Below are 16,085 nucleotides of genomic sequence, written 5' to 3' on the forward strand. Positions count from 1 at the left end.
GCTTATCTTCAAACAACTTAAATTCCTCCAATAAAGATAATAATTAAGCGGGTTACTACTTTTTACCATCTTCCAATATTTAACAAATACTGTCATTAAAGGCCTACTGAAATGAAATGTATTTATTTAAACGGGGATAGCAGATCCATTCTATGTGTCATACTTGATCATTTCGCGATATTGCCATATTTTTGCTGAAAGGATTTAGTAGAGAACAACTACGATAAAGATCGCAACTTTTGGTATCTGATAAAAAAAAGCCTTGCCCCTACCGGAAGTAGCGTGATGTAGTCAGTTGAAAGGCTCCTCACATTTTCCTATTGTTTTCAATGCAGCTAGAGCGATTCGGACCGAGAAAGCGACGATTACCCCATTAATTTGAGCGAGGATGAAAGATTCGTGGATGAGGGACGTGAGAGTGAAGGACTAGAATGCAGTGCAAGACATATCTTTTTTCGCTCTGACCGTAACTTAGGTAGGTTTTTAGGTTTTTCTATTGTGGATCACGGATTTGTATTTTAAACCACCTCGGATACTATATCCTCTTGAAAATGAGAGTCAAGAACGCAAAATGGACATTCACAGTGACTTTTATCTCAACGGCAATACATCGACGAAACACTTTAGCTACGGAGCTAACGTGATAGCATTGTGCTTAACTGCATATAGTAACAAAATAAATAAATCCCTGACTGGAAGGATAGACAGAAGATCAACAATACTATTAAACCATGGACATGTAAATACACGGTTAATGCTTTCCAGCCTGGCGAAGGTTAACAATGCTGTTGCTAATGACGCCATTGAAGCTAACTTAGCAACCGGACCTCACAGAGCTATGCTAAAAACATTAGCTATCCACCTACGCCAGCCAGCCCTCATCTGCTCATCAACACCCGTGCTCACCTGCGTTCCAGCGATCGACGGTGCGACGAAGGACTTCACCCGATCACAGATGCGGTCGGCGAGACGGAGGAAGTTAAGCTGAGTTCGGCGGCTAGCGCGTCTGCTATCCATCTCTGTCCTCATGGCTGTGTTGCTGTAGTCCGCCGCTAATACACCGATCTCACCTACAACTTTCTTCTTTGCAGTCTCCATTGTTCATTAAACAAATTGCAAAAGATTCACCAACACAGATGTCCAGAATACTGTGGAATTTTGAAATGAAAACAGAGCTTTTTTGTATTGTATTCATTGGGGTACCAATACTTCCGTATCAATCGTTGACGTCACGCGCATACGTCATCATATCTAGACGTTTTCAACCGGAAGTGTGGCGGGAAATTTAAAATTGCACTTTATAAGTTAACCCGGCCGTATTGGCATGTGTTGCAATGTTAAGATTTCATCATTGATATATAAACTATCAGACTGCGTGGTCGGTAGTAGTGGGTTTCAGTAGGCCTTTAAACCAATGTGAACATTTTGGTTTCACTTTAAGAAAACAACTATTTTTTGAAAAATTTAGCTTGCAATATAATATTAATAATAGTTTCTAGCCTGCTATCTTTAATACATTTACCAAAATTAATCTCTTCGATAATAAATGGGGACATCTCTCTGATCTCCTCCCAAAATAAATGCACAGTATCACATTCCATGAATAAATGATCTTCTATAGCACTGATGTAAGTTTTCAACCATAATGTTAAATTTTTGTTTAAAAAAATCATTACTAGGGTATATTCCAATAATAATTTCAAATTGTATTTCTGTCACTTAAGGAAGAAGTGACAGAAATACATTATTTTCCTCATTTATACTTTGTAAACTCTTTTAAGATATATTCTCTATGTATTGTCTGTAAAATATTATTTTACTAACACTGCCCTCATCTCCTTTTATTTTGTAGAACATTTATCATCACAAAAATTTACATATTCAATATAAAGGTTTCTCAGACAATAAGTTTGAATACAACACATTTTGAGTCACCAAAGAAAATGGATGGATGGATGGATGGTATTGCTGTGGTTATCTTCTGAAACTAACTTATTGTACAACAACATTGAAACTTTTCACATATTTTTTCATATGTTAATAAAATGCCAATAATAATAGCCCAAATTCCTTTAGAGTTGCATTCTTCTATATATACAGATTTTTTATTTACTAAATGTAACAGTTATTCCATATAAGTGTATTGTGTGGAGAAAATGTGTATTTAACATGGAAAAGTAGGGTCCGTTGGTGGAAATCAGAGTTTGATTGGTGATGCAAAAGAAAATGTATCTTATATGGTTTTCATTTTTTTATACAAGTACACATGTTGTATACTTGATGGTCGTGCCACTCTCCCAGGACAGAGTGACTGGGTGATGAGCCAAATAAAATGCCAACGAGGAATCGTCGAACAAAAAGCTTTATTTGTTTCAGCGAGCCTCAGACTGGAACTGCAGTTACTAGGAGAAAGAGTATGGGCCTGATTACTCTTCTGATGTCCCCTCGGACCACTGTCCTTAAATACTCCTAACACGAAGACTCCCACTCTAGCCTTGAAGCCGGCCAGTCTGGAGTTTGTCCAGACTGGCCGATTCCAGTTTGTTGTTTGGCCAGTCAACCTATTCCCTATCCTCTACTCCTACCTGTAGGGCAGACCTGGGCAAATTAAGGCCCGGGGGCCACATGCGGCCCGTCGAGCTTTTCAATCTGGCCCGCAGGATATTCCCAAATATTTTTTTTAGATCTTTAAAATGGAAAGTGTAGCTGCCATTATGATGTGCAGTGTTGTTTTCTAACGACCGTAGGTCTTCAACTATACTAAGTATTTCAATGGAATATGCGCTTTGGGATGATATACCAGTTACTATGGTAATCTAATTAGTTACATTGGTAATCTAATTAGTTACTATGGTCATCTAATTAGTTACTATGGTAATCTACGTCACAGCAGCTCAGACGAGGCACCAAGCAGTGTGGGCGGGAAGCGTTTCCACAGACGCGGAAGGAGATTTTCACAACAAAGTTCTAAAGCTTAGTGATATATCAGATATATCAGATTGTCGGTGGGTTTATTTTGTACCCTTCGCGTTCATATTTCACTGTTTGTTGCATTTTTGTTGCGTTTCACTTGATTGTAAAATATGTCGATCGAAAGGGGGTGTGACGTTCATATTTTGTCAATATTCAGTGTTTTATCGTTCATAGAAAAATGTAAAATTCCATTACGTTTTTTAAGGCGGTCTGTCATAACGTTTTTAGCATTCAATCAGACATTATTGTGAGGTTTTGTATTAGTGTTCCTAAAAATAGATATTCTGGCCCCCAGACACATTTTTTTCTCTAAATGTGGCCCCCGAGTCAAAATAATTGCCCAGGCCTGCTGTAGGGGCTCCTACCAGATGTTGCTAATGTCTTCACACTTCCTCCTAAAATACAACTTCTGAAAGGGCCACCACTCTCTGGAGAGGTTGTGATGGACATCTGCAACCGAAGCTATCTAAGGGCATTATTCCTCAATAGAATAATCCTCTAAAGAATTCTGTGACTAAATACAAATACAGTTAGTTCACAATCATATAAGAAAATGGTACATGGTATAATTCACAAAACAAATACATGTCCCATACAATAAGCCAAACCAGATCAACAAATAATACATGAACAAAACAAAAAACAGAAAATACCTTAATAAAAACACACTCCCATCATGGAAAATAAAAGCAGTAAATAACCAACACCGTCACTGTTTAAAAACACAATTAAATCCTTAAAATTTGAAGTAATTAATCAATAGAATTTAGTTAAAAATTGTAAAAATTTAATTTAACAAAATAAAAATATTAAGACAGTTAAATAAAAAAATATTAAAAAATCCTTTCCTGTAATCAGACGGATGCAGCATAGCAGCTATGACTGCATTGCAAGGAAGCATTTGAAACAAACTAAAATGAATTTGACTCAGTTATTAAGGATGGCAAAATATACCACAGCTTTACATTTACATAGCTTTTGGGGGAATCCGTTGACAAAATACATCATTGCATTATTAAGTTAATTGATAAACTGAGTTAGATAAGAGAATACAGTTTTATTTATTTTTTCCATTCATGTACGAAAACAAAACATTTGAATACAGTTATTCAAATGTTTTGTTTCGTTTCCTGCATGTCCAATATTTTGTCCATGCCTCTTAAGTCCAGTAGGTGGCGGTAATGCACCTTGCAAACCGCCAATGAAACACAAAAAAGATGAAGAAGAAAAACTTCCGTTCCCTTATTCACTCAAATCAGACATTTTTAAACAGTCAACCGTTTGGTGAGTTGAAAGTGCAGACATGCGCGGGGTTGTGTTGTTAGCGGTGACGGTGCTTTCTCTTAGCCCGATGATGGTGTGCGGGTCCGAGAAGAAAAAACTGCAAATCGGCATTAAGAAGCGAGTGGACAACTGTCTCATTAAGTCCAAGAAGGGAGATGTGCTGAACATGCATTACACGGGCAAACTGGAAGACGGCACCGAGTTTGACAGCAGCGTTCCCCGCGACAGACCTTTCACCTTCACGCTGGGCACCGGGCAAGTGATTAAGGGTTGGGACCAAGGCCTGCTCGGCATGTGCGAGGGCGAGAAGAGGAAGCTGGTCATCCCCGCGGAGCTCGGCTATGGCGACCGGGGAGCTCCACCAAAGATACCCGGAGGAGCGACGCTCATCTTCGAGGTGGAGCTGATCAACATCGAGAGGAGATCTGAACTTTGATGAAGGATGGCGCCTTATGGTAACATCTACCTATTAAACTTACATCTAATTGTTTATAATTATTTATGAAGTTATGTATTATTTTGATTTCTAGGAGGAGCTAACATCTTTTGGGGGTCCATTGACACTGACCTGGCCTGACATTAAGGATGTGAATCTCCCTGCAGAGCCATTACTTTGCTTTTTGTGTTCTACTTTATTGGATACAAAAAAATCACACAATTCCCATGAATTTTAAATCCATGGGAATGTAAAATTCCCATTAACTCACCTGTCATTAGCAGGTATATTTAGATGTGTTCTTTTTAAAGGCCTACTGAAATGAGATTTTCTTATTTAAACGGGGATAGCAGATCCATTCTATGTGTCATACTTGATCATTTCGCGATATTGCCATATTTTTGCTGAAAGGATTTAGTAGAGAACATCGACGATAAAGTTTGCAACTTTTGGTCACTGATAAAAAAGCCTTGCCTGTACCGGAAGTAGTGTGACGTCACAGGTTGTGGAGCTCCTCACATCTGCACATTGTTTAAAATCATGGCCACAAGCAGCGAGAGCGATTTGGACCGAAAAAGCGACGATTACCCCATTAATTTGAGCGAGGATGAAAGATTTGTGAATGAGGAAAGTGAGAGTGAAGGACTAGAGGGCAGTGGAAGCGATTCAGATAGGGAAGATGCTGTGAGAGGCGGGTAGGACCTGATATTCAGCTGGGAATGACAAACGGTAAATAAACACAAGACTCTATTAGCCACAACACAACCAGGCTTATATTTAATATGCCAGAAATTAATCCGCATAATAAACACCTCCCCCCTTCCGTCCATATAACCCACCAATACAACTCAAACACCAGCACAACACACTCAATCCCAAAGCCCAAAGTACCGTTCACCTCCGTAAAGTTCATACAGCACATATATTTCCCCAAAATTACGTACGTGACATGCACATAGCGGCATGCACATATGGGCAAGCGATCAAATGTTTGGAAGCCAAAGCTGCGTACTCACGGTAGCGCGTCTGCTATCCAACTCAACCAGGAGGCTTTAGAGCTTTCTTCTTTGCTGTCTTCATTGTTCATTAAACAAATTGCAAAAGATTCACCAACACAGATGTCCAGAATACTGTGGAATTTTGCGATGAAAACAGACGACTTAATAGCTGGCCACAATGGTGTCACAATATGTCCGCGCAAACGTCATCATACCGAGACGTTTTCGGCAGAATATTTTGCGGGAAATTTAAAATTGCACTTTACTAATCTAACCCGGCCGTATTGGCATGTGTTGCAATGTTAAGATTTCAACATCGATATATAAACTATTGGACTGCGTGGTCGGTAGTAGTGTGTTTCAGTAGGCCTTTAATTAAAGTAATTTTCTACATAATACTGTATGCCAAATGTTTTTCTATATGTTTGAATAATGATCATAAAAACTACATTTGGAAAAAACTGATTTGTGTATGTGTTTGAAATACATTTTAAGTAACCTTTTGTAAGTAGTACATCAACTTACTGTGACGTAGCTCTTAATTCAAAACACTTGTTGCCCATTCAAATACATTCATAGCACTTTCAACTGGTACTTGCCCCCCAAAAAACATCACCATATTAACATGTAACATGCTTTTTTAAAAAGAAAAACATTGTAGGTAAGAAATATTGTACTCAAAACAATACTAAGAACTACAGTATTGTAAGTATAGTAAGGTTGCAAAGGCGATCCTTAAAATCTAATTTACAAATTTAAAAAAATATCCTTAAAAGGCTGCTTAATTTCTTGGGAGTTTAGTAGAATTCCAAAAATCGCCAACTCAGCCCTGCCAGCGACAGTGAGTAAAAAGTTGTCCCCACCAGATATCACATTACTTCATAAAAATGAAGTAAGGTGATAATGTGTACAACAGTTGGCTCGGAGAGTGGACTTCTACAATATCTCCTTCCAGCTGCTTCTCTATCAACCCATCAGCAGATATTCTATATTTTCATGGATGATCCGTCATATTATTTTAAAAGTTCACTGTGTTAAAATAATCGGGGCGGTATAGCTCGGTTGGTAGAGTGGCCGTGCCAGCAACTTGAGGGTTCCAGGTTCGATCCCCACTTCTGCCATCCTAGTCACTGCTGTTGTGTCCTTGGGCAAGACACTGTACCCACCTGCTCCCAGTGCCACCCACACTGATTTAAAATGTAACTTAGATATTGGGTTTCACTTTGTAAAAAGCGCTTTCAGTCACTGGAGCAGGCACGTGCACACATAGGGCCTATGGGTGCTTGAGCCCCTGCCCCTTTTGCGCCGTCTTAAAAAGTGCCCTCTGCCTGTGTATGTGTTGTTGTTTTTTTTCTTTAAACAACATTAATAAATTCCTGTCAGGGATGTAAAAAAACCAAAACAAAAAATAAAACAGCGGTACAAAAACTCCATGTTTTCTTGTAATACCGGGTTGTTTGAGCCTGCCGCTTCCGAGCTGAGTTGGCTATTTTTGGAATTCTACCAAACTCCCAAGCAATTAAGCAGCCTTTTAAGGATATTTTTTTAAGAACATTACTGTCATATTGGGTAAAAAACTACTTTTTGCGTTTGCAAGCCTTAAAAAAGCACATGTTTCGAGTAAAACTCACAAGGATGCATTATTTCAGGCATTATTAGCCATTTTTCACGTGTAGTTTAGGAGTTATGTTTAAATAACTGTCATATTGAGTGTGGCAGTTATACTGTCATAATGAGTAAAACCTAATTTTTGGATTTGCAAACCTTACAAAATAAAATGTTTGTAGTAAAACTCACAAGATACATTTCTTCACGCATTATTAAACATTTTTCATGTGTAATTTAGGAGTTATCTTTAAATAACTGTCATATTATGTGTCATTATGTCATTATGTGTAAAACCTAATTTTTGGATTTGCAAACCTTACAAAAACAACTGATTCTAGTAAAATTCACATTGATTCAAAATTACAGGCATTTTTAGACATTTTGCATGTTTGGTTTAGGATTTGTGTTTGAATACATTTTTATTGCTTTTTCACATTATCTCAGGATTCTAGAACATTACTGTCATATTGAGTAAAAACTACTTTTTGTTTTTGCAAACCTTACAATTTTTTTTTTCCAGTAAAACTCACAAAGATACATTTCTCCAAGCAATATTGACCATTTTGCATGTGTGGTTTAGGAGTTATGTTTAAATAACTGTCTTTGAGTGACAGTACTGTCATGTGAGTAAAACCCAATTCTGTATTTGCAAACCTTACAAAAACAACTGATTCTTGTTGTGATCCGCTGTGCGGATCGTGTTCTGTTTGGGTTTTCGGGCCACTTGTGTTTTTCTGTTAGTCTTGGTTTCCTTCTAGTTCCTGTTTATGCACCTCTGAGTTGGTTACCATAGCAACTTATTATTTTCACCTGCCGCTTGGGTTCCCGACACGCAACTGTTTGTCATCACTGTCATTATTTAAGTCTGCCTTCCCGTTCAGTCTGTCTTGCTTCGTAGTTTGTTTCCATACAACAGATGAGGACTTTTGTTCCTGCTCTGAAACCTTCTAGCTCCCACGCTACAGGCTGCTTACCTTCTAGCTCCCACGCTAGCTCCTTTTGTTTCTTCCTTAGGTGTTATGAGCACGTTTTTGTTTGTTCAGTATTATTTATTTCTTAAATAAATAATTTCTTACCTGCAAGCTGTGTCCGAAGCCCGATCTGCATTCCTGGGAGAACCCCATTTGCATCACTATGCGCCCAGGTCGTCACAGATTCTAGTAAAACTCACATAGATACAATACTACAGGCATTTTTAGACATAATGCATGTTTGGTTTTGGAGTTATGTTAATATAACTTTCATATTTAGTATGACAGTTTATACCAGGGGTCACCAACCGTTTTGAAACCAAGGGCTACTTCTTGGGTACTGATTAATGCGAAGGGCTACCAGTTAGATACACACTTAAATAAATTGCCAGAAGTAGCCAATTTGCTCAATTTACCTTTAACTCTGTTATCATTAATAATTAATGATATTTATCTTTGTGGAAACACTGATCATCTTAATGATTTCTCACAATAAATATATATAGAAACAGATAAATATCAATATGCAACACTTTATTTTTATATTTTCTCTAAGTGCACATTTTTCATATTGAACATTTTCAAATGATCACTTCTAAGACAGTCTTGTGAAATCACAATATCCCATTTTAACTAGCTAGCCACTAACATTTTTTAACAAATCATGAATTACTTTGCACCATGTTTGTACAAATAATAACTCATGTAAAATACAAAAGTAAACTCTCAAATTTTAAAATCATGTCACACTTTGAACTGGACACCAAATCTGTTATCTGTTTCTTTGTCAGTTAGTGGGAAGCCTGGCATTGCATGCTGTTAACTAGTGTGTTGTACTCTGGTGTGTAACTTGACACTGCAACTCTGAGTGAGTCTTGCAGATGTGCATCAGTGAGGCGTGTTCTGTGTTTGTTCTTGATGAAGTTCATGTCAGAAAAGGCTGATTCACAAAGATAAGAATTTTTCTCATTGTTTGCGGAACCTTCTTAATCTTTTGGACATATTTTCACAGCAATCTGGCCTTAAGCTTAATTATGATAAATGTAAAATGTTAAGGATCGGAAATCTAAAGGGAACGTCCTTTCGAATGGAATGCAAAGTGCCTGTTTTGTGGACAGATGGACCAGTTAACATACTTGGTGGTGTTGTCCCAGAAAATCTGGAAGATCTAGGCTCAGTAAATTATGATAATCGACTAAGAAAGCTGGACAAAATTATGCAAATATGGAAAGGGAAATCCGTAACCTTGTATGGTAAAATGTCTATTGCCAACTCGTTAATTATTCCTCAATTTATTTATTTGTTTTTGTTATTACCAGCTCCATCACAAAACTTTTTTAAGATTTATGAGCGGAGGGTCTTCGATTTTGTCTGGAACGGCAAACCAGAAAAGATTAAAAGAAAGGTTTTGTACAAAGAGTATGAATATGGGGGCTTGAAACTTCTCAACCTTGAAGCTATGTGTCTGTCTTTAAAAGCATCAATTGTTCCAAAGATGTATTTAAACATTGAGTGGTACACAAATGTCCTGTTGGACAAAAAACATGTACTGTATCAAAAGAAATTGTATCCTTTTTTACAAGTGATCCCCTCCCAGAGAGTCTGATGGGAAACATAAAGGAAACAATCCACTCATAGTGGTGTTTTCAATTTTATGTGCCAGAAAAAAGAGACGATATTTTGCAGCAGTTAATATGGATGAACTCTAATATTGTAATAGATGGAAAGCCTTTCTTTTGGAAAAATATGTTTGAAAGAGGAATCATTTTTGTCAATGATATTATCAATGAGAATGGTAAAATTATGAAGTATGATGAATTTAGAGCTATGTATGGTGATGCTTGCTCAAGCTTTTCATTTTATCAACTAACTGGAGTAATTGGGAAAAGATGGAAACAAATAATTAATTATGGAACTACTAAATTATTAGTTTGTAAACCTCTAATAAGAAATTCTAGTTGGCAAAAAGGAACTAAAATAAATAGAAAAATATATAATTTTTATTTAATAAAGAAATCTTTGAAGGCTGCCTCATACAACACAAATGGAAAATGGGAGGACTTTTTTGACTGCCCGTTGCCATGGGATGCCATATTCAAACTAATCTATAAAACCACTATCGATGTGCAAAATCATTATTTTCAAATTAAAATTATTTATAACTTCTTACCCACAGGGAAAATGTTAAAATTATGGAATATGAGAGAGTCAGATGATTGCCGATTTTGTTGTCAGGAGCCTGAATCCACCCTGCATTTGTTTTGGTATTGTCATATTGTGTCTTTGTTTTGGGTGGAAGTTGAAAAAATGTGTTTAAGGATTGGTTTGTTTATGAAGCTTAATGTGGTTTCTGTTATTTTAGGAGAGTTCATTGACAATCATGATTTAGTCAATTTAATTATAGTACTCGGTAAAATGTTTATTTTTAAGGCCAAAAACAGATATTCACTTAGTATTACTTTCTTTAAAACATTTATTCAGTATTTTCTAACTTTAGAAAGTTACATGGTTGAAAACGATAATGATGCCAAAAAATATTAAAAAAAAAGATGAGAAGTCCTCAAAGGCTTATTTTGAAAGTATAATTATGTTTATAGATTATATGATATCTGTTGTTGTGTTCCCTCATTTGAGTGACCTGGACATAATCTGGACTGTACATAAATACTTATTTTGAAAATGTAATTTTGTTTATAAATTATATTCAATCTGTTGTGTTCCCTAATTTTTTTCTGTGTACATGAATGAAGGTGTGTGTTGCTGAGTCCGACTTGGACATTATCTGGACTGGGCCTGGTTTAAAAAACCCTTTAAACAAATCTAATTTCATTGACAACCTGGTCTGTTGAAGATAAGGCCCTTTTTAAAAAAATAAAATAAAATAAGATAAATAAATAAAAAACATTTTCTTGGATAAAAAAGAAAGTAAAACAATATGAAAATAATTACATAAAAAATAGTAATTAATGAAAATGTTAGTGGACCAGCAGCCTATACAATCATGTGTGCTTCAGGGACTGTGTCCCTTGCAGATGTGTTGTCTATGTTGTGGGAACCAGAATATTGGTAGCAGAAAGAAATAACCCCTTTTGTGTGAGTGGGTGTGGATGAGTGTGCATGGGGGAGGTTGTTTGGGTTGATGCACTGATTGAAAGTGTATCTTGTGTTTTTTCTATGTAGATTTAATTTAAAAAAAATAAATTTATTTTATTTATTTATTTATTTATTAAAATTTTTTTTATTTTTTTTTAGAACAGGCCCGCGGGCGACTCATCTGGTCCTTACGGGCGACCTGGTGCCCGCGGGCACCGCGTTGGTGACCCCTGGTTTATACCATCATAATGAGTAAAAAAACTTTGTGTTTGCAAGATTTAAAAAAGCATATGTTTCAGGCATGACTAGCAATTTTTCATATGTGTTTTGGAGTTATGTTTAAATAACTGTCATATTGAGTGTGACAGTATACTGTCATAGTGAGTAAAACCAATTTTTTGTATTTGCAAACCTTACAAAAACAACTGATTCTAGCTCAACTCACATGGATACAATATTGAAGGCATTTTTAGACATAATGCATGTTTGGTTTTGGAGTTATGTTTATATAACTTTCATTTTTAGTATGACAGTTACACTGTCATATTGAGTAAAAAAAAAACTAACTCGTGTCTTTGCAAACTTTACAAAAGATCATTATTCTAGTAAAACTAACAAAGATAAATTTCTCCAGGCATTATTAGCCATTTCGCATGTGTTGTTTAGGAGTTATGTTTAAATAACTGTCATATTAAGTGTCATAGTGAGTAAAACCAAATTTTTGTATTTGAAAACCTTACAAAATATTTTTTTTCCAGTAAAACTCACAAAGATACATTTCTCCAGGCATTATTAGCCATTTTGCATGTGTGGTTTAGTAGTTATGTTTAAATAACTGTCAGATTGAGTGTGACAGTATACTGTCACAGTGAGAAAAAACCCTATTTTGTATTTGTAAACCTTACAAAAACAACTGATTCTAGTTAAACTCACATGGATACAATATTACAGGTATTTTTAGCCATTTTTGCATGTGTGGTTTAGTAGTTATGTTTAAAAAAATGTCAGAGTGAGTGTGACATGGATACAAAATTACAGGTATTTTTTTTAGACATAATGCATATTTAGTATGACTGTTATACTGTCATATTGAGTAAAAAAACGAACTTGTGTCTTTGCAAACCTTACAAAAGATCAATATTTTAGTAAAACTAACAAAGATACATTTCTCCAGGCATTATTAGCCATTTTTCATGTGTGGTTTAGGAGTTATGTTTAAATAACTGTCATATTGAGTGTGACAGTATATCGTCATAGTGAGTAAAACCTAATTTTTGTATTTGCAAACCCTACAAAAACAACTGATCTAGTAAAACTCACACAGATACAATATTACAGGCATTTTTTAGACAATGTTTGGTTTTGTTATGTTTGTATAACTTTCATTTTAACTGTGTATTGAGTAAATAAAAACTAACTTGTGTCTTTACAAACCTTATAAAATATTTTTTCCTGTAAAACTCACAAAGATACATTTCTCCAGGCATTATTAGCCATTTTCCATGTGTGGTTTAGTAGTTATGTTTAAATAACAGTCAGATTGAGTGTGACAGTATACTGTGAGAAAAAAACATATTTTGTATTTGCAAACCTTACAAAAACAACTGACTCTAGTTAAACTCACATGGATACAATATTACAGGTTTTTTTTTTTAGACATAATGCATGTTTAGTTTTGGAGTTATGTTTATATAACTTTCATATTTAGTATGTTAGTTGTACCATCATATTGAGTAAAAAAAACTAACTTGCAAACCTTACAAAATATCATTATTGTAGTAAAACTAACAAAGATACATTTCTCCAGGCATTGTTAGCCATTTCGCATGTGTTGTTTTGGAGTTATGTCATATTGAGAGTGACAGTATTGTCAGAGTTTGTTGGCGACGAACCCCAAGATGCAGAGATGATGGCAGGCATAGTGCGAGAAAACATGATTTAATTAATTACTTTGGCAAAAAAACAAACAAAAGGGAACAAACAAAAAGGTGCGCACAAGGCAGAGAACAAACTAGGCTATAAACTAAAATAGCACAACGGCTAACTGTGGACAATAAACAAAAACACTTACTGTGACACGAAGGAACTATGACTAAAGCGAAGTGGACAAAAGTAGACGGAGCTACAACGACAAATAGGTAGAAGCTACAGGTACAAGTGACAAGTGACATTCAGGTAGACACTACCATGACAATGATCCAGCCGTGACTGGAGGGCAGGACAGGTTTAAATAGGCAGCTGGCTGACTGGCACCAGGTGTGGCCACGTGCCAATCAGCCACAACTGAGGGGACAAAGCACTCAGGGAGACAATCAGGAAATGAAGACAAAATAAAAGCACTGACAGGAAACTAAGAACAGGAAACCAAGACAAACGCAGAGGAAAACTAAAACTTGACCAAACTGTCAGGGACAACCCTGACAAGAATACTGTCATAGTAAATAAAACCTAATTTTTGTATTTGCAAACCTTACAAAAACAACTGATTCTAGTAAAACTCACACATATACAATATTACAGGCACTTCTAGACATAATGCATGTTTGGTTTTGGAGTTAAGTTTCCATAACTTTCATATATAGTATGACAGCTACACTGTTATATTGAGTAAAAAAAAAAACTAACTTACAAAATATTTTTTTCCAGTAAAACTCACAAAAATACATTTATCCAGGCATTATTAGCCATTTTGCATGTGTTGTTTAGGAGTTATGTTTAAATAACTGTCATATTTAGTGTGACAGTTTACTGTCATAGTGAGTAAAACCTATTTTTTGTCTTTGCAAACCTTACAAAAGATCAATAATCTAGTAAAACTAACAATGATACATTTGATACAGATGCATTATTAACCATTTTGCATGTGTGGTGTAGTAGTTATCTTTAAATAACTGTCAGATTGAGTGACAGTATATTTTGTATTTGCAAACCTTACAAAAACAACTGAATGTAGTAAAACTCACATAAATACAATTTTACAGGCATTTTACAATGCATGTTTGGTTTCGGAATTATGTTTATATAACTTTCATATATAGTATGACAGTTATACTGTCATATTAAATACAAAAAACTAACTTGTGTCTTTGCAAACCTTACAGAATATATTTTTTCTTGTAAAAGATACACATAACACACATAACATAACAAAACATACACATGTCTCCAGGCATTATTAGCCATTTTGCATGTGTTGTTTAGGAGTTATGTTTAAATAACTGTCATATTCAGTGTGACAGTATACTGTCATAGTGAGTAAAACCTAATTTTTGTATTTGCAAACCTTACAAAAACAACTGATTCTAGTTAAACTCACATGGATACAATATTACAGGCATTTTTAGCCATTTTGCATGTGTGGTTTTGGAGTTAAGTTTCTATAACTTTCATATTAAGAGTGTTACTAAAACGGCCTTCTTTCATCTCCGTAATATCGCTAAAATTCGTTCCATTTTGTCCACAAGCGACGCTGAGATCATTATCCATGCGTTCGTTACATCTCGTCTCGATTACTGTAACGTTTTATTTTCGGGCCTCCCTATGTCTAGCATTAAAAGATTACAGATGGTACAAAATGCGGCTGCTAGACTTTTGAGAAAAACAAGAAAGTTTGATCATATTACGCCTATACTGGCTCACTTGCACTGGCTTCCTGTGCACCTAAGATGCGACTTTAAGGTTTTACTACTTACGTATAAAATACTACACGGTCAAGCTCCTGCCTATCTCCTGCCTATATGTCCCGGAAAGAAATCTGCGTTCAAAGAACTCCGGCTTATTAGTGATTCCCAGAGCCCAAAAAAAGTCTGCGGGCTATAGAGCGTTTTCTATTCGGGCTCCAATACTATGGAATGCCCTCCCGGTAAAAGTTAGAGATGCTACCTCAGTAGAAGCATTTAAGTCTCATCTTAAAACTCATTTGTATACTCTAGCCTTTATATAGACTCCCTTTTTAGACCAGTTGATCTGCCATTTCTTTTCTTTTCTTTTCTACTCTGCTCCCAACCCGGGGTGGACCGCTAGCCTGTCCATCAGATGGGGACATCTCTACGCTGCTGACCCGTCTCCACTCGGGATGGTTCCTGCTGGCCCCACTATGGACTGGACTTTCGCTGATGTGTTGGACTTTCACAATATTATGTCAGACCCACTCGACATCCATTGCTTTCGGTCTCCCCTAGAGGGGGGGGGGGTTACCCACATATGCGGTCCTCTCCAAGGTTTCTCATAGTCATTCACATTGACGTCCCACTGGGGTGAGTTTTCCTTGCCCGTATGTGGGCTCTGTACCGATGATGTCGTTGTGGCTTGTACAGCCCTTTGAGACACTTGTGATTTAGGGCTATATAAATAAACATTGATTGATTGATTGATTGATTGATATTAAGTATGACAGCTATACTGTTATATTGAGTAAAAAAAAACTAACTTGTGTCTTACAACATTACAAAATATTTTTGTTTCAGTAAAACTCACAAAGATACATTTCTCCAGGCATTATAAGCCATTTTGCATGTGTGATTTAGGTGTAATGTTTAAATAATTGTCATATTGAATGTGGCAGTTATTCTGTCATTATGTGTAAAACCTAATTTTTGTATTTGCAAACCTTACAAAAACAACTGATTCCAGTTAAACTCACATGGATACAATATTACAGGCATTTTTAGCCATTTTGCATGTGTGGTTTAAAAGTTATGTTTAAATAACTGTCAGATTGAG

At 36.0% G+C, this 16,085-nt stretch overlaps 1 protein-coding gene across 1 annotated transcript; it reads left to right on the top strand.

Moving 5' to 3' along the window:
* The first annotated feature begins 4,192 nt into the window (after positions 1-4,192).
* fkbp2 (FKBP prolyl isomerase 2) lies at positions 4,193-6,149 on the top strand. The gene is made up of 2 exons (XM_062027541.1): positions 4,193-4,712; positions 4,788-6,149. Exon 1 carries the CDS (start codon positions 4,277-4,279, stop codon positions 4,691-4,693), a length of 417 nt encoding a protein of 138 aa, XP_061883525.1. The 5' UTR covers positions 4,193-4,276; the 3' UTR covers positions 4,694-4,712; positions 4,788-6,149.
* The last annotated feature ends 9,936 nt before the right edge of the window (positions 6,150-16,085 follow it).

This window comes from Entelurus aequoreus, linkage group LG19 (assembly GCF_033978785.1).
Source record: "Entelurus aequoreus isolate RoL-2023_Sb linkage group LG19, RoL_Eaeq_v1.1, whole genome shotgun sequence".
Classification (NCBI taxonomy): Eukaryota; Metazoa; Chordata; class Actinopteri; order Syngnathiformes; family Syngnathidae; genus Entelurus; species Entelurus aequoreus.

Bases quoted from the DNA above. Each gene is read 5' to 3' on its own strand.
- fkbp2 (XM_062027541.1), top strand. From the start codon at position 4,277: ATGCGCGGGGTTGTGTTGTTAGCGGTGACGGTGCTTTCTCTTAGCCCG.